Below are 21,336 nucleotides of genomic sequence, written 5' to 3'. Positions count from 1 at the left end.
GAAACAAAGGCACGACCACACTTTGAAGTGTGTGCTACTTGGCACCTTGTTTGCTCTTTACTGTGAGGAGATGAAAGGAACTGGAAGAAGATGGAAATCAGTAGGATTAAGGAAACTCTTCAGTCTCAACAGACAGCACCATTCTTAGTGCATCGCTCACCTGACTCTTAGGGGAAGTGAGAGGATGCTTCTCAAGGAGTCTGCTCACCCACTCAGCCATTCATCAGCCTGGTATGAGCCTTATGCATTCTTCTATTCCAACCTGAAGCCTTCAGAGCTCCCAGCAGCAAAGGGGTCATCCCCAGCAACACGTTCATTGACCACTAGTTTCCCTTCAGAGGTGTTCAGTTAGCCGTTATCCCACGGGAATCCATCTCTGCTGAAGGCAAACCTGTTCCCATTTGAACTTTCATTTTTGTGCAGATTTCATGTTCATTGCAGAGGAATTTTGCCTCCAGGAACAGGAGCTCAGATACTTTATAAATACTTGATAGCTCTGACCACCTCTTCAGAGATACTATTCTATTAAAAAAAGACTTATTATGGTTTTGGATGGCTCAAATTCACTCAGCTCACCAATGTGATAGTTTTTGCCTCTCATATTGGGTGTACCCACCAACAGTGTCACAACCTTTAATAACACACTTTAATTAATTCTGTAATTCTGAATGTGCTATTATGATCATTTTTCAAAGATGGGTCAAAGTAGTAAAGAAAAAAAAAAATCTATGTTGCTTGTGCAGGGCCACACCAGCAGACCAGGAAATTAATCTCTTAATCATTCTGCCAGTTTGACCCAGCAGGAAGAGCAGAGACCTACGATTACCTGAGCTCTCTGGACTGATGAGACTATTCAAGACCAGGTTGGACGAGGCCTTGGGTGATATGATTTAGCGTAAGGTGTCCCTGCCCATGGCAGGGGGGTTGGAACTAGGTGATCTTAAGGTCCTTTCCAACCCTATTCTATGATTTTATGATTCGCATTATTTGGGATGGCCTTTCCACTTAAAAATAGGAGGAGCCACTCTGTGTGGCTTTGGAGATGGCTGCTGAAAGGCACCATGTAAAGGCTAGACATCCTGATTAACAACCCACGCTCCTGGTTTGCAACAGACATTTTCTTTCTCAGTGTCTGTAGGAGTCAGAGAATTCCAGGGAACTCAAGGATCATTCAGTCCATCCTTTTTAGACATGGCAGGACCTAGACTAGATGTCTCAGCACCCTGTCCAGCTGAATCTTAACAGTGTCCAACACTGGGGCATCCACCACTTCCTTGGGGAGATTATCCCAGTGGCTGGTTGTTCTCATTGGGAAAGATTTTCCTCTTGTGTCCAGTCAGTCTCTCCAGGAGTAACTTGTGCCCATCACCCCTCATCTTTTCCATGGGACTTCTTGTAAAAAGCAAATCTCCATCTTCTTTGTAGCCACCCTTTAAATACTAGAACAGACATCCCTTTTTGGATTCAAGGAAGAAGACATGAAGAGGCATTGCTCTGCTCTGTCTAGTCACTTGTCTTGATGATCACAGCTGGTGAACTCATTCCTTTTCTATCTGCTATCTCAGGAAGCTGCTCTCAGAGAAGTCCTGTCTGTAAGCAAGGATAAAACCCCACCACACACCTTCACCCCTCAGCAGGGCAAGGTCTTGGGGCCAGGTTATTCCACCATTAACACCCATAATTAGCTGCGTTGCTCTGCTAAAATCACTGATACCATTTCAGATTAATATGTCTCTTCCTGTCCTTTTGCAAACAGATGCACATCTTTCTCCACAGACAGTGTTCGTCAACTTGTTGATGCTTTAAACCATGAAACTGAGGTGACTGTGCAGGCAGTTTATTCCTGATTCATTCCAAGACCTCCTAAGATCTAATCCCAGCCATTTATCAGCTTCCCCATGCATCCGTTCATGCTCCCACAAAACAAAACCCACAAGAGTCCTCGTACTTGCCAACAGGGAGCCAAACACTGGGAAGGGAAGATAGGGAGAGGAAAAGGGTGAAAAGGCAAGGGCTGCAGGAAAGATGGTAGAAGCTGAAAAGCTGGAGAGAAACATCTGCAGGTAACTAACAGCAAGGACTCAAGTGGAAAAATGCAAGAAAGCAGCTAAAACATTTCTGGGTGCCACACAGCCTATGAGCAAGAAAGAATATGAGGCTGTAAATGGATTTTTCACTTCCTTCCTCTGAAAAGGACAGCGGGAAAACTAATGAAATACACAACAGGGAGCTGTTCGCTGGCAATGCCCTGGGAGAAGCTGAATTGCGCCCACCTCTCCTTTGGCATAAAGAGCAATTTTGCTCATTGACAGGGGGAGCTAAGTGTCCTGTGGGGAGCTGTCCCTCCTCCCCACTGCCAAAACCTTTCCAAGAGCTTCCTGTTGACATCTGACCATTTTTTGTGTTGCTCTGTCTTAAAATGTTGCTGGTGCTCTGCAATCCCATTCTGTGTGTTCAGACCATGGCACTGGCAGCAATCCAGGGGCAGTCCAAAGAGGCAGAGTTGCTGTCAAAATTATAAATAATAACCCTTTTTGCAAGAAAATGATAACTTCAGTCCTGCACAATTAATTCTGTCCAAGCAGATGTCTTACAGACAAGCTTTGTGACTCCAATATTCCACAGATCATTCAAGGGCTATCAGAACACGTGCAGAGCAGTATCAGCTCTTTACTGCCCATCTCATCTAAAATAGATTCATAGTTTTGTGTTTAACAAGGGAAATGAAGATGAATCACCAGGTAATTTTTGTTTAAATACAAAAAAAGACTTTGAAAATATTTGCAGTTTGAAAGGCACTTTAATAAAAGTTCACTAAAACTCTTATACAAGTTTTCTTTGTGCAGATTTTAAAGGATGCCTACATACCATTTGTGCCACAATCCTTTATTATACTGCAGAGAACATACAGTTGTCTTGTATTAAGATGCCACACACTTTGATCTGGATTAGTCATTTTGTAAAAGTCCACATGGAAAAAAGTTACCTTTAAAATGCTTGTTTCTTATACAAGTAAAATACTATTTCTTGTATTTTCCAGTTAAATATTTTGAGCATCACAGTGGAGAGGGGTCTACTAACTCAAGTCAGTTATAAACATCTTTAGAAAATGTTTTTAAAGGCAACTGAGGGAGCTAAAATACCATAGTGGGTGATCTTCTTTAGAGTCAAGACATTAGTTTTCTTCTGAAAGGGTGGGTTTTTGCTACTTTCTCACGAGGTATTGATAGAATGTCCTGTACCTTTTCTTGGTAAGCTCTCTCTGCTTCTAGACTCGATTCATAATCTCGTTGCTTCTCTTCTTGCTCAGCATTGCGGACCTGTTGTCGACAGGCCATTTGAGCCCTGAGTTGCTCTTGGTATTCTTTTGCTTCTTTTACTTTTCTGTAAAAGATATATGAATAGCTTATTTATGAAGTGTGGGTAAAAAAAAACCCCAAACAACATAATAATTTATTATTACTATTATTACTATAGCTATTAGCATTCAACTTTGGACTAAACTCCTTTTAGGTGTTAAGAATAACTACCATTCTATTAACCAAATGCTACCTGCTAACCTTAGGGTCTTTAGAGTATTAACTGCATTCTGTAACATTTTACAAGGCAGATTGCAAAATCAGTGCTCAACAAAGAGAGCAAGAACAACTCTTTGTAACCAGGATGGCCCCTTCTCTGCCCCTCACAGTGGTGGCGAGAGGACAGAGAATCAGTATGTCAGGTCTCTGTCCTCTCCTAGCTCAGGCTTGTTGCTGTAGCAGCCTTATACCCCATCTCCATGCCCTCATTCTGAAGATAACAAGTCACTGCCAAAGGGAAGGCAAGGTGCAGGCTCCTGCTGCGCTGTCATACTGATATTCTAGGAAATGGCTGTCAGAAGAAATCATTCTTCCCTTCCACCTCAAGACTCATAGATTACTTTCACGACCCTCTGGAGAAGCAGTGGAAGTCTACCTACTTGTTCAGGCACTTCTGGAGCACGAGTCAGACAGACTCACACAGTCACTTAAAGTACCAACAGTCTAGTCCAGACTTGTGCACTAACACAACACAGTTGAACCACAAACCCTTACTGACACCTCTGAATAACACCTTTGCTAAGTGAAGCATATCCAAAATGAAGCTCAGCTTGCTTCCTTCAGAAGGGTGAGGTTCCTGCTGCAGCCAGGAGATTGTTACCAATAACACCGTCAGAGAACACAACAGATACTGTCTATAGAAGAAGCTAACCAGTTACCTCCTGCGGACAAGCGTGGAGACAGGGCAGGAGTGCAAAATGGAAATTGAGGAAGCGAAAAAAGCCCGGAGCCCTAGGCTTTCATGACACCCAGAGGAACATTTCAGCTATTGCATGTAACTACATTCTCACCCTGAGGAGCTGCAAGGGAAGAACCCCGTGTAGCTGGGTTTCGTGCAGTAGTCTGTTACTCGGGTGGCTGCCTATATGACTGTTTTAAGGGATGCATGTGTGTGGAGTTTAGTAATAAGCAAAAACACACTAGTTCTCCTAGGTAACCAATGAACTAACCCTTCATTAACCCTCCTCCCCAAATTCTGCCACTCATAGAAACAGCTCAGAGTATGAGGGGATGTTTTTAATAACCATGATTGATGCAAGTCACATGATGTTCCCAAAAGACCAAAATAAGGATATGTAATGAAATACCATTATTTGTATGATGAGATTGGAATTAGTGATTTAATAACAACTGCAGTTTAACAGAGCTGCTGTTGAGCAGTTTAGAGATAACAAGCTCCACAGTGGCAGAGCCTCTCTGAACAGAATAAAGCCCACCCAGTGCTCTTAAAATTGTATGAAAATAAGAATTATCCTTTCCACAAGCTTAAAACATTGATCTGCAATGGAATGAACTGAAGGCATAGGAAAAAAAAAAAAAAAAAAAACAAAAAACACAAAAACCTTGCATATTTTTCTTCTTCAGTATGCTTGAATTCACTGATTGCTTCAGCTAGTAACTTCTTCTCCTGAGCGAGTTCTTCCTGCTTCTTTACATTTCTCTGCACTGCAAAAAAAAAAAAACAAACAACAAAGCCTTTTAAAGATAACAGCACTGCTAAGCTTGGAAGGACAGCAAGGCTGTGTTCAAGCCAAGTAGCCTAAATAGAAAGCCTGAGTTCTGTTGCTTCTAAAGAAGCACACAGAACAATGACAAGTGTATTCTCAGTTTTTCACCCACTCAGAATAGATTTCACATTAAGAATCTAATAATAATATAGTTAATAATAATGACTGCTTGATCATGCGTTCTTTCCTTTACTAGGCTTTGCTGTGGTGATACAATGGGAAATTAGTGCAGGGAATGTCTGTAGGAGTGAAGTTTCAGAAGCAGATTCAGACACAGTAGCATTGTTGTCCAGTCAGCCATACACCCTGCGCATGCTGGGCCAGAGGGTCTTCCCAAAAGCAGCGTGCTGTACTCCCTTTACCTTTGCCAAGACTCACATTCATGTGGTAGGTTTGGTGCCCAGACAGTGAGCTGTTACTACTTACACTTCTCCTCAATCTGCAGTTGTCTTGTATTCAGGACATCATTCAGAAGCTGCTTTCTAGACTCCTTTTCTAGTCTCAATTGCTCAGCTTTTTTGTCCCAAATCTTTGCTATCTCCTCATCAACAATCTTGTCCTCTTCTTTTTGTCGCTGGTTCTCCTCCTCCTGCTGTTGAGCCAGGTGCGCCAGGTAAGTCTTCTGCTCCTTTAACAGCTCTTGCTGCAAACACAGAGACATTTGCAGAGCTGAGTAAATGACTTCAAAACAACTTTCAAAACATGAAGAGAAGTGGAGTTTGCAGCCACTGGGAACTGAGAGCTCCATGCCAAACCCTGCCATGGGAAAGAGCTGCACAGAATCTTCTTCCTGGCCAGTCAGCAGTGCTTGGACAATAGCATAAGAGCAGAATAAAACCAAGTGATCCCTTCCCCCAGAGAAGCTCAGCTGCCTACGACACTGACATTTCACAAACTTCCTGCAGCTACTTCACCTTTACCTGCATTAGAAGTCTTGGGGTCCAGTAAGTATAATAATAAATATCACCTCTTCTAATTTTGTGCCAAGGTCTAACAGTGAGTTTATACAACTTTCTCACATTAACTCACATGAGCTTCTAAATAACTTGAACAGAGTAATGAATGCATCTCTCTGCTCTGGCTTAAAGTTACCTTGAAAGCTATTTTCACCCTGAAGCTGGACAATCTACTTGTTTTAAATTTAGGAAGTGACAGTCACATCCATCAATTCACAGCATCTCCAAGATATTTAATATGAGGTTTTGCATCTGCATATGCAGCTATCTATATAAATGCTGTATCTGCATCTTGGCTTATCCAGCTAAGACTTAAAATAACTTCTTAGCATTAATGAATTAGAAGTATTAGCAGTTGTAAATACTTAACAAATCAGGTCCATGAAACAAAAAATATTTTTCTAACCTCCATTATACCCATGTAGTGCAAGGATGAAAAATCTTGGGTGATTTATACACCATGATATTGGTAGAGGGACAAGAGTCCAGGATTTCTTAAAAGCTCCCTTCTTTCACTTAGCTTGGTATCCTTGCTGATTGCAAAGCATGCTTTAAATTACTCACTGTGGTTTTAATAGATAATGGGTTTCCTCAGAGGAGTAGAGCTGTGGCAGGAGGAGAGGTGACAGACTATGCAAGAAAAGAATCAACTTGTTCAGAGAAAAGGGCTTGTGCCTGATCTCATTTATACTGTGCAGTATAAAGCACTAAAGGCCACAAAATTAGTCTAGATGAGGTACTCCCCCACAACTTCACAACAAAGACCTCTAGGCCTTACTTTTCTTCTTGCTTTCTCAATGTTCTCCTGGGGGTCCTGAAGAGCTTTTTCTAAGATCTTCATCTCTAAGGCAAGTTCAACTTGTTTTTCTTCATTAAGATGATTCTTCCTGTCCTGTGCTGCACTGAGCAACATATCCCTGCATTCCCTCTGTTTCTGCAGTTTCTCCAGCTGAAGTTGTTCATTTTCTAGTTTAAGCAGTTGCTGTTCTTCTTCCTACAATGGTAAAAATAGCCAGCTTGTAAAATCATTGCATAACTTCAAACTAAAGTGATGGCTCGAATTAGTTTAATTGGAACATTGGACAGCAAAGATAAATATTTAAAGCCTTTCTTGCTGACATTAGAGAATCAGTGTGATCCATTGAACCTGTTAAAGCATGAACATTTCAGCATATCATTTACTAGAATTCAGGATTTTTACATTTAATTATCACATGCACTTCAATATCAAAACACTGAAACGCCTGATGTTCTCCAAGTATTTCAAAGGGTAGACAGAATCATCTCTTCAGAGAAATCAATATCATTGCAGCATTCATGATCTATGTCCAAGTTGTCACATGCAGCCATAACCATTAACCAGTAATAGAGCCCTCCTGTTTCTGCATGTATTACCTGTGCCATGTTTGTGCTGGATGTCCAGAGCACAGAACTAGTGAACATAAGGTTGTATAAAATAAATAATTGGATCTTTATATTTTGATGGGCAGTTACTGAATTTCCATGGTTTCAAACCATTCCATTTTATATTGGAAAGAAGAGAAAAAATGGACAGTAGAGCTGAGTTCTGAAAAAACAAACAGTGAAAACCAGAAAACGTATTCAAGATCAAACAGTTCTATTCAAGAATATTAAAAAAAAATAACAAAAATTAATCCCAGAGTATCATCAATAAACTAACAGCATAATTCCTGAACAGCCTGCATTTGAGTAAGTTTGCAAGCACAACTGCACTTAAACATAGTCATAAAACAGTATGTGACCATCATTAACTTATCTACAGGCCTCAGAAGCAATGTGTCAGCTGTCTTGAAGGTACAGTTTTTTTGTTAGCCTGTTTTTAAATTAAATATCTCTTTTGTAATGTGAACAGTTCTTCTCAAATGCATTAGCAGGTTTGTCTAATCTTCCCCATACAGAAGTACAAGCTGCATTTCTTAAGGAACAGAACTTGTTATGCTGCACATAAAGCACTCACTGATTTTTCTAGTGCTTCAAAGCCAGAGCTAGTTAACAGTCTAGTGGGCAAGCTGCCACATGTCGTAGACTGAATTCTGACACCAGTGAAGCTGTGTGAGAGTGTCCAAAGATGGAATCTGTGGTGCTTATTCTACGAAGGTATAAACACTGGGGTAGCACAACACTGCAAGTGTACACAGAAATTGTTACCAACCATCCATCTGTAAGCTAGGACCAAAGTGCTATGGCAGAAACCCATGTAGCACTTGTGAGACTACAGCCAGAATAATGTGATTTCAATCACCTTCTCAGGAAATCATACTTCTTTAACAGAGAGAAAAGAAAGAGCAGCAGGAAGATGGCTAATGTCACTAGTGTAGCTAATGCAAAATTGCTGTCTCTGTTTTGTCATCCAGCCTGAGGCATTCTGATGCACACGTGGTATTTCATGGCAAAGGCGCAAGTTTTAATTTACTAAATAATCTACTTCAAGCAGCAACCAGAAGAAACCATTACACATCGAGACACTTAGTTGTCCTTGGTGTGTCCTTCATCCAGATGAAACCCCTGACCATTAGAGGCTATCAACTCTGCACTGAGAAACTTGTAATGGGGCCATCTGCCATATCCCTCTTCTGCTGATAAAGGATTATATCCCATTTTCAATACAGAAACTCTTCTTTATGGACCCTTTGAAGAAAGCTTTTTTCTGACACCAAACCACTTCACCAGAAATTTATGTCCTTGACAGAGCCCAGGGCAGCTCTCTTCAGGGGAAGCTACAGAGTCTTCTACTCTAGTCGGATATTTCTGAAAAGGCCAGTTAAGTACAAGAGTTCTTTGGCTGGGAGGTTTGGCAGTGCCTTAAAAGTTGTCAGAAGAAGACAATTTCATTCTGCATGTTTTTAAATAAGTGAAACATTACAAGTCTAGCTTGAAAGAAGGACTCTACTGTTTTACAGGCAGGATTTTCAGAGCGTAGAGTCATTATTTTTACAAATCAGTGGAGTATGTATCTTGCCAACATCAGCTTCCAGTGTCTAACACAGTACCCTGAGTGATTATTCAACTGCTACATGTAAATAGCTGCAAAATGAAGCCTGAGTCTGAACTAAACAGTCTCAACTCACAAAGTCAACAAGAATACTGTGAACCAGTGACCCCACTAAATCCAGCACAACTACAGCAAGCCTACACTGGGGGAAGATAAGGAGAAAAAAAAAAAAGGGTAGTGGCCATTTTGGCCAAGGTAATCAAATGCCTCCCGTGATGTGATGCCCAACAGCAGTCAACAACAGCAGGTGAGAGAGCTTGGGCACTGCTTGCTAATTTGTTTCTAAAAAAAAAAACCGATGTAGATTCTGAAATTCAGTCAGCTGCAGCATAATCAGTTGAGATTTTTCATATAAACATGTCTCCTCATGTACGTATCAGGGTCCTGAGTTCATCAACAGGCGCTACAACCTCTCTGCAGGGTTTGCCTACCTGTGCTTGCAGCCAGCCCTGATGTGAGCCTTGGATCAGAGAGCTGGGAAAGACTGGTGTGAGAAAGGGCTAAGAGGAGTCACTTCAAGCTGCAGTTAGGTTCAGTGTCTTGCCCTTGGTGCCTACAAGAGCTGTGCTGCAGGTATGCCTATGCCTGAGGTTGATCCTGATCTAGACCTGCTGACTTGACTTGCCAAGCAGTCTAGACTTTTAGATGTCAGCAGTTACTGACAGCAGACTTCCTCTGTTCCATTTCTTTGGGTACTGTGGGACTCCTGACATGGAGGACAGTGTACTTGCCTGTCCTACTGTCACCTTCAGCTCCTGGCTCCAATTCCCTTCTGGGAGCAGCACACTCTTGGTGTTTCCTCCCAGTGCATTTACCATGATCATTGGACATATATATCGTGGTCTGAGATCTGGTCTGAGATGTGGTGCTGGACTCTCCAGCTATCCCACAAGAAAACGGAAATCAGAAAACTGCAAAGATGTGGGGCAAAAGGTTAAAAACATTTCCATTTCCCTCAGAGGCTCTGAAAGCCTTTGAATGCCAAAATCCTTTACGGTGGTAAGCATTCAAAAGATGTATTTCCCTCTGTAAACAGGAATGCATTTGCCACAGCTCTGGAAAAGAGGCTTAGCATAATAGGGAAGTCTCAGATGCTAATGGAATCAGTGAAGAAGATACAAATAAGGTACAGATTAATCTAAATATCTACTAAGCCTATCATTAGGAGGGCCTCAGACACAACCCTGAATTGAGAATGATAACAGAAATTACCAGCAGTCGAGCCTCTTCCTCCTTCAGCCGCTTTGCCTCCTCTTTGTGAGCCCTCAGCACCGCTACCTGGGCATTGAGCGCATTCAGAGTTTCCCGATTCTGTTCTGCTACTTTCTGCATCTTCACCGCTTCCTGCTTTTCCTTTGCTAACATATCCTCCTTCAAAAGCTCTTCAACCATCTGGTCTTCCTTCTGCTGCTGCTTTTCCAACTCCTCCTTCAGTGCTACCTGGGCCAGCTGGTCTTCAAACACTTCTTTCTGATGCTTCTTCATCCACAGTCTACGAAGCTCTTCAGATTGTTCTCTGAAAGGCAACATAAATGTTAAAAAAAAAAAACAAAAGTCTCAAAGTAATAAGCAAGTCTGGAGGTGTGATGGATAGAGGTCCCCAGCTCGTAATACTCAAAGAACTATGGGTCAGGATACCAAACTGTTTACCTGGTCTGACACTGACTCCTTGTGAGACCTAAGGAATCACAGAGAGCCTGATGTGATAGAGATTTTGACATGAATGAGTTGAAGAGCAGGTCCTATATCTGCATTTGTAAAGTATATATATACACACATGCACAATATATACATACATTTTATACACACTGTGTATTTTATACAAAATATATATATATCATTGGAACATGCAATGTGTGGGGTCTGTATATTTCTTTTAACATATAAAACACATGCACACTGCACTTGCTCAACATGTAGGTTGCTCTTTATTCAAATGAAGACTTAGAATATCTTTATTAGTCACTTGAAAGCTCATCCATACTCAGGAAATACTTTGAGCACGGAAATTTAGGTTCAACAGGAACCACTAGAAATTTATTAATTTTTTTAATGAAGTTTTGTGGGATAACTCAGAAAAGTTGCAATGAAAGTCAGGAGAAGCTAGAAAGTCAAACAACTAATGCAGCTTTCAGTTTTCACTTACTCACTGCAAATGAGTTGCATATAAACAGGTATTTGTCCCCAGCTGAAGAACACTCAACTGTTTATAGATTCCGCCTTTATTTTTGCAAACAAAACATTATTGAGATCAACATATGCTATTGAACAACATCTAATTTGAACAATATGCAAGCATTTTAATCTGTTCTATAACTAAGATATAAATTTTCACAAACTCAAAATGGGAAACTGGCAAACAATTGTGAAGATCTACAAGCGTTCAGGATCTACAAGCTCTAAGGGTGTGTGACAGACGTGAATGCTGTGAAGTAAAAAGATACCTCAATTTCATGCTGAATGAAACCATATCTTCTACAGGTTACTACAATCCTAATTAGGAATTCATAGCAGATATTGTAAGACATCATTGACTGAATCTCAAACCATGGCATGACAGCAGCAGTTACCTGTACAATGTAAAATACTATTACTTTGCACAGCATTTAGCTGACAGTCCTGTGTAGCAAAAATATTTTATAGCTATCAAGGAACTATTTCACAGAACTCGGTCTCCACACTGGGATAGTTACAGTTGATTTGAATAACTGCAGCAACAACACAAAATCTGAATCCCATTGACGAAGGTGTAGTATTTTTTTTTTTTATACTTAAAAGCAAAATTAAATTTGCCAGCACTAAAAGTGGGTATTTGGTCGTTTGCTTTTTCATATTCTGTGGTCCTGCTAAGGACCTATCTTTGCAAAGTCTTTACTTTTCTAAATGATTCTGAAGTCCAGTATAGCTCATGGAGGCCTCAGAAACAACTCAAATTTGGCCTCTCCCTAAGGTCAACTGCTATATCCACTGGCAATGATGCAAACAGGGAAAATATAGCAAAACAGCATGTGACTGGTGATCTGTAACTCATTTCTGCCCTAAAACTAGTAAGATTATGCTCTGAAATTATGGCTTCGTCACCTCCTGCTCACCTCCTTCTAACAAGCACAGAATGAGCACAGCTCCTGGTATCATTAATATGCAGCTGAGGCAAACACCAGCATGTAAATAATTATTTGTTGGCTTACAAGATCTTCCAAAGCTTTACCAATAAAACTCCATGCTAAGATAGCCTACTAAAAAATACTTACGGTTTATAAAATGCAAAAAGCATTCCCCCAAATAGCTCTACTCCGGTTCAGAACCAGTTGAACAAGCTGCTGACAGACAGAAAAAGTGACAGTGCTGAAAGCCAGACTGACGCTGTTCTCATTGCCACAACAACAGTCAAACTTAGAGTGGAGCAGTCCAAAATCAGAGCTGACTGTGGAAGGGAAAGGTGGCTACACCTTGCTGTCCCTTGTTGCTGTAGCAGTGAGGTACAGCCCAAGAACACATTCCATGACCTGTCATTTCATGCAGAAGCAGGCGTCTCACTACGTTTTCTTTCTGTCAGCATTCACTGTTTGCTGCCTCACATTTCAGCTGTAAGTTTCTGAGGCCAAGGGCACCCCTTTCTTCATCTTCTATATGTAAAGCACCTAATGCCATGGAGCCTGTGGTAGAAGGTGCTAGGCACTATATACAAACAATAAAAGGGACAGCAGTGTCATGAAAACAAAATTCTCATTTTGCTTGATATCCAGAAGGTATTTCTAACCTCCTAACTAGGAGGAAACAACAGCAATCTGTCAAGTTCCCTTTCATCAACACCACATTGCTGTAAGATAAAGCCTGCCACACTTGGTACTTTCGCCCCCCTCAACCCTAGGATATGTCACTTCCTCTAACCAAATGCTGGTTCTTTCCTTAGTCAGGCTTGTATCATCTAAAGGAGAAACTGTCCCTGGAGTGAGGAACCATCCTTAGCATAGCTGCAGAAGAGAAGGGTGAAGAAATGCAGTAACAAAGGAGCAGATGCCGGGGCAGGCTAGTGAAAAGGAATAGTTTGCCCCTTGTACAAGACAGGAACCTTCTGACTACTGGTTGTCCCAACAATGAAAGCAGAGAGAAGCACAGAGATGTGCAGGCTGTAAGCAATGGCACGCTCCAAGAGGTGTCTCCGTCCTTCAAGCAGGTCAACAAACATACTACATTATTGCCAGTTTTCTTACATTTTAGCACTGGGGTCTATCTTCCAACTCCTGGGCAGGAGCTAGTGGTGATTAAAGACTACAATACTAATTACTATTCATGAAAAAAGTGTTTCTCAAATATTGTGAGGCAAACATGCCATTATTAAGATTTGAAATCTTACACCATTAGAAATAACTGTATTACCTTAACACAATGGGTTCAAAGTTCTCTCAGCAGTGAAGGAATAAATAATTACTTATTCTTTTTCATGACTATACACTAATCTGAATTTTAATTGAATTCTCAGAAAGGAAGAGAAGTTAAATAAAAGTTCAGCATGGTTAGAATTTTAATATAAAATAACCCTATACTTGCTTGATGTCATCAAAATAATTCCTTTAAAGCAGCTTTTACAGCAACCTATAAACATCTGCTCCCCCAGATGGCTGGTTTTCTTCCTCACTTTGCTATCCTAAGCTTCTTAACATTAGAATGTATGTAGCTACTTCCCAAAGACAGAAACTGCATTTATTCCCCACCACTCACAGTTATTTATTCATTTTATGGCTGCAATACAAAGTTGCTGTGATAACAGCATCTCTGTATGGATGTTTGATGTGATCACAATAAAAAGGATGTGTTTTATGCAAATTTTAAGATCCTGCAATTTTCTTTAAAGATACCAATGCTGAACATGCCCTTGGGCTAAAACTGGCTGAGTATCTTTTCATACAAGTTGTAGCCCTTCATGAAAATGAATTCCAGTGTGACTTTAGTAGTCCAAGGATTGTGCCCTCTATGACCTCACCACAAAGGACTCTTCCTGGCTAATATCACCACTGAGAAGCTGTTAGATCTATTACCCTTGGGCTACAGCTCCAAACCCAGCCCACACAGCTGATAAAAGAGCATCCTTTTAGTATTCTGAAATAATGTATTGGAGTGTTGTACACTTCAGGTGCTCCCATACCTCAGGCTGAGAATCTATACTGCAAAAGAGTGGAGTGACTTTCTTAAAGTTAAAAGAAATAAAGAAGTCTGTATTCGGTTTCAGAAAGACATTCCGAATAGTTGTAAATTCACAGGCAAAGAGAAACAGAAAATCATGTGTATATCCACCTGCTGTTGAAATCATCTCCCTGGGCTCCTCTGGCTGTGCCCTAGAGCAAAGGTTTCCAAAGCAGGGTGCGTAAGACAATCCACTGGGGAAGAAAACACATTTCGTAACACTAATAAGTAGCATTAAAATTAAAAGTGTTTACTTCTTCTTTACCTTGCCCTCTTTTAATTTCAATTTTTGCATATGCTTTATAATATATATAATATACTACTATAATACTACAAGTACATGATTTATAAATAAGTAAATATATTATGCATATATATTTATAGCAGCCTTCCAATACCTAAAGCGGGCCTACAAGAAAGCTGGAAAGGGACTTTTGACAAGGGCCTGTAGAGGCAGGACAAGAGGGAATGGCCTTAAACTGACAGAGGGGAGACTGAGAGAGCGGACTGGGAAAGGTAGAAGAATGATGGGACTGATCCCATGAGACTGAGTCAATAATGTATCAGCAGGGTTGTACTGGGAGAAAACAGGACCTGAGACATCAAGACAGGTAACTGCAGTACAAAAGTCCAAGTGTGTTATCAGCAGATGATGAGATTCACTGGTGGGATTCAGTTTGCAATTACAATACCTAAAATCAGGCATCTACATATCAGCTAAATTCTAATCAATGAGAATCTACCCAATCACTGCAGTTAATACCGGCCAGGGTGCAGTTCAGCTGACAGACCGGTATATGGCTAATTCAGTATAACATTAGATTCCTTTAACTGTCCTGATCTCAATGAAAATTCACTGAGTAGAACAGGATTTCATATTCAGTGAATATAAAGATAGCAACACTTAGACACCTACCTTTAGGTGTCTAAATCAGAAGCTGAATCATGACTCCTCAGCATGCAAGACAAGCTACAGGTACAAAATAAAAGGCAGTCCAGCAGCGTCTCCTCAAAACAATTTTAAATGTGAATTTCAACTACTGCATGATGGATACGGACTAGAAATTGTCAGTTGTGAGGGCTGTATTTTAAAGCCAGCATGTGAATTTAGACGTGAACGCCCTGTCTTAACACCTGCCTCAGTCAATGAGGCCCACACTTAAGAAATAGACATCTACCTGTGAAATTAGTTAATTAGAGCTCATACATAAGTGAAAGCAAGTGTTGATTTTTACTCCTGCACACTGAGAAGCAGGTGTTCTGGATTTCCATGGTGGGAGAGTAACAAGAGACACTTCAAATGATTACAATTAAAATACATTAATATTATTTTCATCCCTTCCTCAGAAAATCAGATTTCCAAGAACTGAACAAGTCAGATTTCATGCCAGGGCCTCAGAGCCTGATATACACCTGTAAATCTTAATGACTTTGGAAGATGTTGACAAGCTCAGCATCCAGGAACTTCAGGTTGCATTTAAACTTCACCTTTGGCTGGAATCCTTGAATATGCAGTAAATAAAAACACTGTCTTATTGGACAATCTTCACTTTTCAAGGATCTTCAATGTAGCTTAGGAAGTATCATTTAGGCCAAATTAATCTTCCATAAACGCTTTTCACTCCAATAATATAAAGCTGAAATAGATTATGCCAGAATAAGGAATGACAAAAACAGCTGACTTGGCAGGTGACAGTGCAGGGATGCTCACACAGGACTCAGAGTTTCACAGTACACTTGAAAGAATGTTTTCCTAATATCTCAACAAATAATGGGGATAGTGAAGATCTCTGTACCTGCTGCCTTCATCTCTACTAATTAAACTTTTTTCCTCACATATTTTACTGAGCATTACAGCATTACAAATTTGGTCCCTGGACCACAGAAAGTCAAAAACAGGCTATGCTCTGCTCCACTGCATGCAACATAGCTGAGGCCTTTCAATTTCTGGCAAAGCTCACACACCTTTATCCAAGCCACTTTAATTTGGTTTTGGTTTATCATTTCACTCACATTCATCTTTTCTTACTCAGTTTATTATTGTCACCTTGTTAAATGGCTTCTTTATATTCACTTCAGGCAAATTCTCTTTTATAAGGTATTTTTATGGTGATACCTGAATTGCTGCTCTCTCTTTTCAGCCACCAGTTGTTGTCTTTCTTCTTCTCTCTTCTCTTTCAGTAATTTTGCTCGCTCCCTCATCTTTGCTTGTTTCTCCTGTGCTGTTTCTTCAAGTGCCTCCATTTCAGCACAGTACCTACTTTCCTCTGCTTCCAGAAGCTCACAAAGCCTGTAACAAAAATGTTTAAAGAAAAGCTAAAACAACCCTTCTGTTGAGTAAGTTTGAGTTTGTTATGAGCACAAAATAGGTACTAGGCTCCTTTCAACATTTCTTGCAAATGCCAAAGAAGGGAACATCAAATTTTAACTCAGGGATCATTCCTGTTATGCCCATGGAGAGAATCTTACAGCACAGTATGAGCTAGTCTGTCCTGGCACAACTTAAGTTCCTGAGCTTACAAACCCACTTCTGATGTTACTTCACAACTTCAGTCCCCCATTAAACAAATACTATATTTGTCACCAGATGAAATTAATTTCCTCTTGTACTAGTGTTATCCTTCAGCATAATCCCTCCCGGGTATTTATCACCCTTCTCTACACATCTGTAACTATCTTCCCTTAAACTACCTTCTATTATTTAAGCATCACTCCATAAACCACTTCAGTCTGAAAGAACTTGATGAAAAAAGTATATCAAATCAGCAATTTTTAAACATTTTACCATTTACCTCTCTATTTGTTCTAGCAAAAAGAAAGGTGGAGGAATTCAGGAATCCAGAAATTCACTAATTTCAGCCTGAATCCCCCAGCATTTTCCAGGAAATTACTCTCACTTTTATGTAATGGTGTGCCGTGCTACTACATGAGCAATATCGCTCTAGGACCTAAACTGCCACTGCCAGTGGGAGTTATAGTAGCAAAGCCAAAGACTAACCAATTTTGGAAACTGAATTACAAAGTTCTAACTATACACCAAGCTGAGTCTCCATGCAAAGACAACATAGGAATATTAAGTAGCTAAGTAAGAACAAACCCCATTAAGATCAACAACACCTGGGAAGGAATAACCCAATGAATTGGTACACACTGCAGGCTGACTGGCTGAGTGGCTCTGCCATAAGGTACCACCGGGTCCTGGCTGACATGCTGAGCAGAAGCCAGCAATGCACACTTCCGGCAAAGAAAGCCAACAGCTTCTTAGTCTGCATGAGGAAAAGCACTGCCAGCAGGTCAAGGGAGGCGAACCTTCCTTTCAGGAATGATCAGACCTCACACAGATTGCTGGATTCAGTTCTGGGCTCCCCAGGACAAGAAAAATACTGACTTAGTGAAGCGAGCCCCTGTGAAGGACCACTAAGATAATTAAGGGACTGCAGCATCTCTCCTGAGAGGAGAAACTTCAGCCTGGAGAAGGTTCAGGGGAATTTACCTATTTATATTTACCTGAAGGAAAGGAATGTGGAAAAGGGTCTTCTCAGTGGTGCACAGTGACAGCATAAGAGGCAACGGGCACAACCTAAAGCATGCGAAATTCCATCCGAACACAAGAAAACTCGGGTTTGTTTTGGTTTGATTTTTAGCTGTAAGGGTGGTCACATACTGATGCAGGTTGCCCACAGAGGTGGTGAAGTCTCCATGTATAGAGATAAGCAGAACCCAAATTGACACAGTACTGGGCAACCTGCTGTACAAGACTGCCTGAGCAGGGGGTCAGACTAGATTATCTCAGGAGGTTCCTTCCAACCTGTGCAAGTGGTATACAATTGCTACAAAGACATACCAGAGCAGGATACCTAACCCGTGACCTTCACAGCTCCAAAGTCACTTAACATGAAAAAGTAACTGAGAAGTAGAATCATATTAATTTTTTTTCCCAAAGATCAACACAGCTCAGTTGTGTTCTTTACAAGACCGTGATATGCCTCACCTTTATTATTCTGACTTTTGAAATTCTCTTATTTTTGAAACTGCCTCTAATGAAAATTACTTGTATGACCTAAACATTGACTTGATGAAGCTACAAAAAAACACTGTCACACCCAGCAATTAAAGCTTCTGACAATAAAGTACTCTTCACTCTCTTTAAAAATCAAGCCATTAAAGTTCATATACTACAACTATATACTGAATATACTACTACAAAATACTACTTTTAATTTGCATTTGGCAGACTAGGTTCTAAACGCCACCTAAACAGTACTAATTAATGTGTTTGACGTGATCTCTACTGACTGGTTCACGCATCAATAATACTAATGGCAGCAAATAACTACTGTTTGCTGTACACTACTGCTTGGCCAACAAATAAGCACAACTCACGATTTCTGTTAAAATAACAAACATCATGCTCCAATACACAGTATAACATACAATGCTGAGCTCTAGAATGTTTTTCCCTGTCATCATTCCTCTAAGTTAAGTTGAAAATAGTAGGGCAGATATTGGTATTAGCTACTTGTTTGCTACCTCATTCTCCTCTCGTCAATCCCAGCCAGATACTCCTGCATTGTCGCGTCAACCTTCCTCTGCACAGCACTGTTCAGCCATTTTTGCTCTTTGCATTGCTGCCACCTGTAGACCTTGCAGTACTGGTCGAACAGCTTTATTAATTTAGTCTTTTCAAGGAGTTCCTTTTCTTTCTGTCTCCAGGCCAACAAAAAATTTTCATTTCTTTGCTCTTTAGGAGGCTTGGCTCTCTGTAAGAGAAAACATAAGTCAGTAGTAAAAATATAATCAGTTATTCCACTTTTTGTTTTGATTTTGGTTTTTAGCTGAATTAATCACCAAATAAGACAATTTGCACTCGAGCCCAGAACCCCCCCATGTGCTGGGCTGTACCCCCAGAGCATGAGCAGCAGCTCAAGGAGGGGATCCTGCCCCTCTGCTGCACTCTGGGGAGACCCCCCTGCAGTCCTGATCCAGCTCTGGGGCAGCAGCACAAGAGGGACGTGGAGCTGTTGGAGCGAGGCCAGAGGAGGCCATGGAGATGCTGCGAGGGCTGGAGCAGCTCTGCTCTGGAGCCAGGCTGAGAGAGCTGGGCTGGGGCAGCCTGGAGAAGAGAAGGCTCCTGAAGGGGAGACCTGAGAGCAGCTCCAGTGCCTGAAGGGGCTGCAGGAAAGCTGGAGAGGGGCTTGGGACAAGGGCCTATAGGGACAGGCCAAGGGGAATGGCTTTAACCTGCCAGAAGGGAGACTGAGATGAGCTCTTAGGCAGAAGCTCTTCCCTGTGAGAGTGCTGAGGCGCTGGCTGAGAAGCTGTGACTGCCCCATCCCTGGCAGTGTTCAAGGCCAGGTTGGACACAGGGGCTTGGAGCAAGCTGCTCTAGTGGAAGGGGTCCCTGCCTGTGGCAGGGGACTGGAGACAGATGAGCTTTAAAGTCCCTTCCGACCCAAACCAGTCTGGGATTCTACGATACATAACAGCAAATGATGAGAATTTGGGGTTATAAGGGTAAACCCCAAGAGGACTGCCTTGAATAGCACAACACCCGTACAAGAGCATGAAATGGCTTCAGGTGCCCGCACTTCCTTGTCTCCCATGCTACAGCTTCATTCTTGCCCTATACATGCAAGGGGATGTTTACAGTTTGCTTTATATACACCGAACAAGTGTCCTCACCACAGGTCACCCCCAGCCAACTCCCTCCAGCCACATCTCCCCAGCGCCCTCCCACACACAGCCGCACCCTACGGCGAACACACGGGACCTGTGTATCCGCGAAGGACAGACTTGGCCCCACAGGGGTGCAGCTGGGAAGGCTCCTTCAGGGACCCCCAACTCCTGCAGCCCTCACGACACCCCGCTCCCAGCTCCCCTCACAGGGCCCGGCATCGGGTTGAGACTCTCCCACCGCGCACCCCCGACTGGAGGGGAGGAAGCTGTCCCCGTCCCGGCTCGGTCCCTCACCACCGCTACGGAGTGCGGGCCGGGCCCGGCAACCTCCCGGCACCGCCGCTCCGCCGCCATGGCCGCTCGGCCGCCTCATCCGTTGCTATAGCGATGCGCGGCGGCGGATGTGACGTCATGACGCAGCCTGCACGGAGGGGTGAGGGAGGTGGTGGGCTGTAATGGCGGCGGGGGGGGACTCGGGACCCCCGGGGGCAGCCGTGTGGTGCCGCAGGTCTGCAGCCCGTGGCGCGGTACCCCACAAGGTCCTTTTCTCTAACCTGTAGAGAGATGGATTTAATGAGTGCGCTGATAAGATGGTTGGACAGTTGCATGCAGCTCAATGTCTGGATGCACACCAGTGACAAATGGTGGCCCTCAGGGGTCTATACTGGGATCAGTACTTCATCAGCAACAGAGTGGGGTTGAGTGCACTGTCACAAGCGTGCAGATGACACACCCGACGGTAGGGATGCGATACAGAGGGCGCTGGGCGGGTTGGAGAAGTGGAACCATGCAAACACGATGAGGTTCAGTGGGGCCAAGCACAGCGTCCACCCTGTGAAATACGAGCTCACTCCTCTAATAGAGATAACAGGGTTTTATTGAGGGACAAAGTCAATAAAAGTAACAGTGCTGGGTGCATGACCGTAGCCAGAGGTGCACTGATTAGCATTTGTTACAGGTTTATATACTTTCACTACTGCATTAGTCATATACACATTCATAATTCCTGTGTATAGGTAGGGAATATTATAACTAGCTCCAGGAATTTATTAGCATAAGTCTCTTGGTGTCTGTGCACTGCTCTGCAGTGATTGTGGGTGGGGGTGTTGAGGATGAAGTAAGCAGTCTTCCTCTTGTGAGCAGAGGTCTTCAAGATGAAGTAAGCAGTCTTCCTCACAGTGTACTTTCACCTTTGGCATGGTTGGATGCCCCAGTAATCACAAATTAGCTGAAACCAGCTATATCTGTAATTCTGATAGCTAGCAAAGGTTTAGAACAGTGCAAAATTTATTGCAGGATGGGCAGACAAGGAGTATCCCAAGCTAGCAGATGGTTGGGAGGCTCTGTCTCTAAACTAACTGATAAGTAGAAGGATGGTGTGAAATAACTCATTCATGTTTAGTGGGGCCACTAGATTCCAC

The 21,336-nt window shown here is 42.1% G+C and overlaps 1 protein-coding gene across 1 annotated transcript; it reads right to left on the bottom strand.

Annotated features, from left to right (window-relative positions):
• Positions 1-2,780: 2,780 nt before the first annotated feature.
• Positions 2,781-20,337, bottom strand: CFAP53 (cilia and flagella associated protein 53). Its single transcript, XM_062615392.1, has 8 exons — positions 20,210-20,337; positions 18,770-18,999; positions 16,356-16,529; positions 10,268-10,571; positions 6,821-7,036; positions 5,513-5,729; positions 4,922-5,024; positions 2,781-3,384 (listed from the first exon to the last, which is right to left on the bottom strand). The coding sequence occupies exons 1-8, from the start codon at positions 20,267-20,269 to the stop codon at positions 3,168-3,170; spliced, it is 1,521 nt and encodes a 506-aa protein (XP_062471376.1). The 5' UTR covers positions 20,270-20,337; the 3' UTR covers positions 2,781-3,167.
• Positions 20,338-21,336: the final 999 nt, after the last annotated feature.

Source organism: Pezoporus occidentalis, unplaced genomic scaffold (genome assembly GCF_034315485.1).
Source record: "Pezoporus occidentalis ecotype Australia unplaced genomic scaffold, CSIRO_AGI_Poc_V1 ctg180, whole genome shotgun sequence".
In the NCBI taxonomy this organism is placed as follows: domain Eukaryota; kingdom Metazoa; phylum Chordata; class Aves; order Psittaciformes; family Psittacidae; genus Pezoporus; species Pezoporus occidentalis.
Note: the sequence above shows the minus strand (reverse complement) of the source record. Positions and strands in the feature narration are given on the sequence as shown.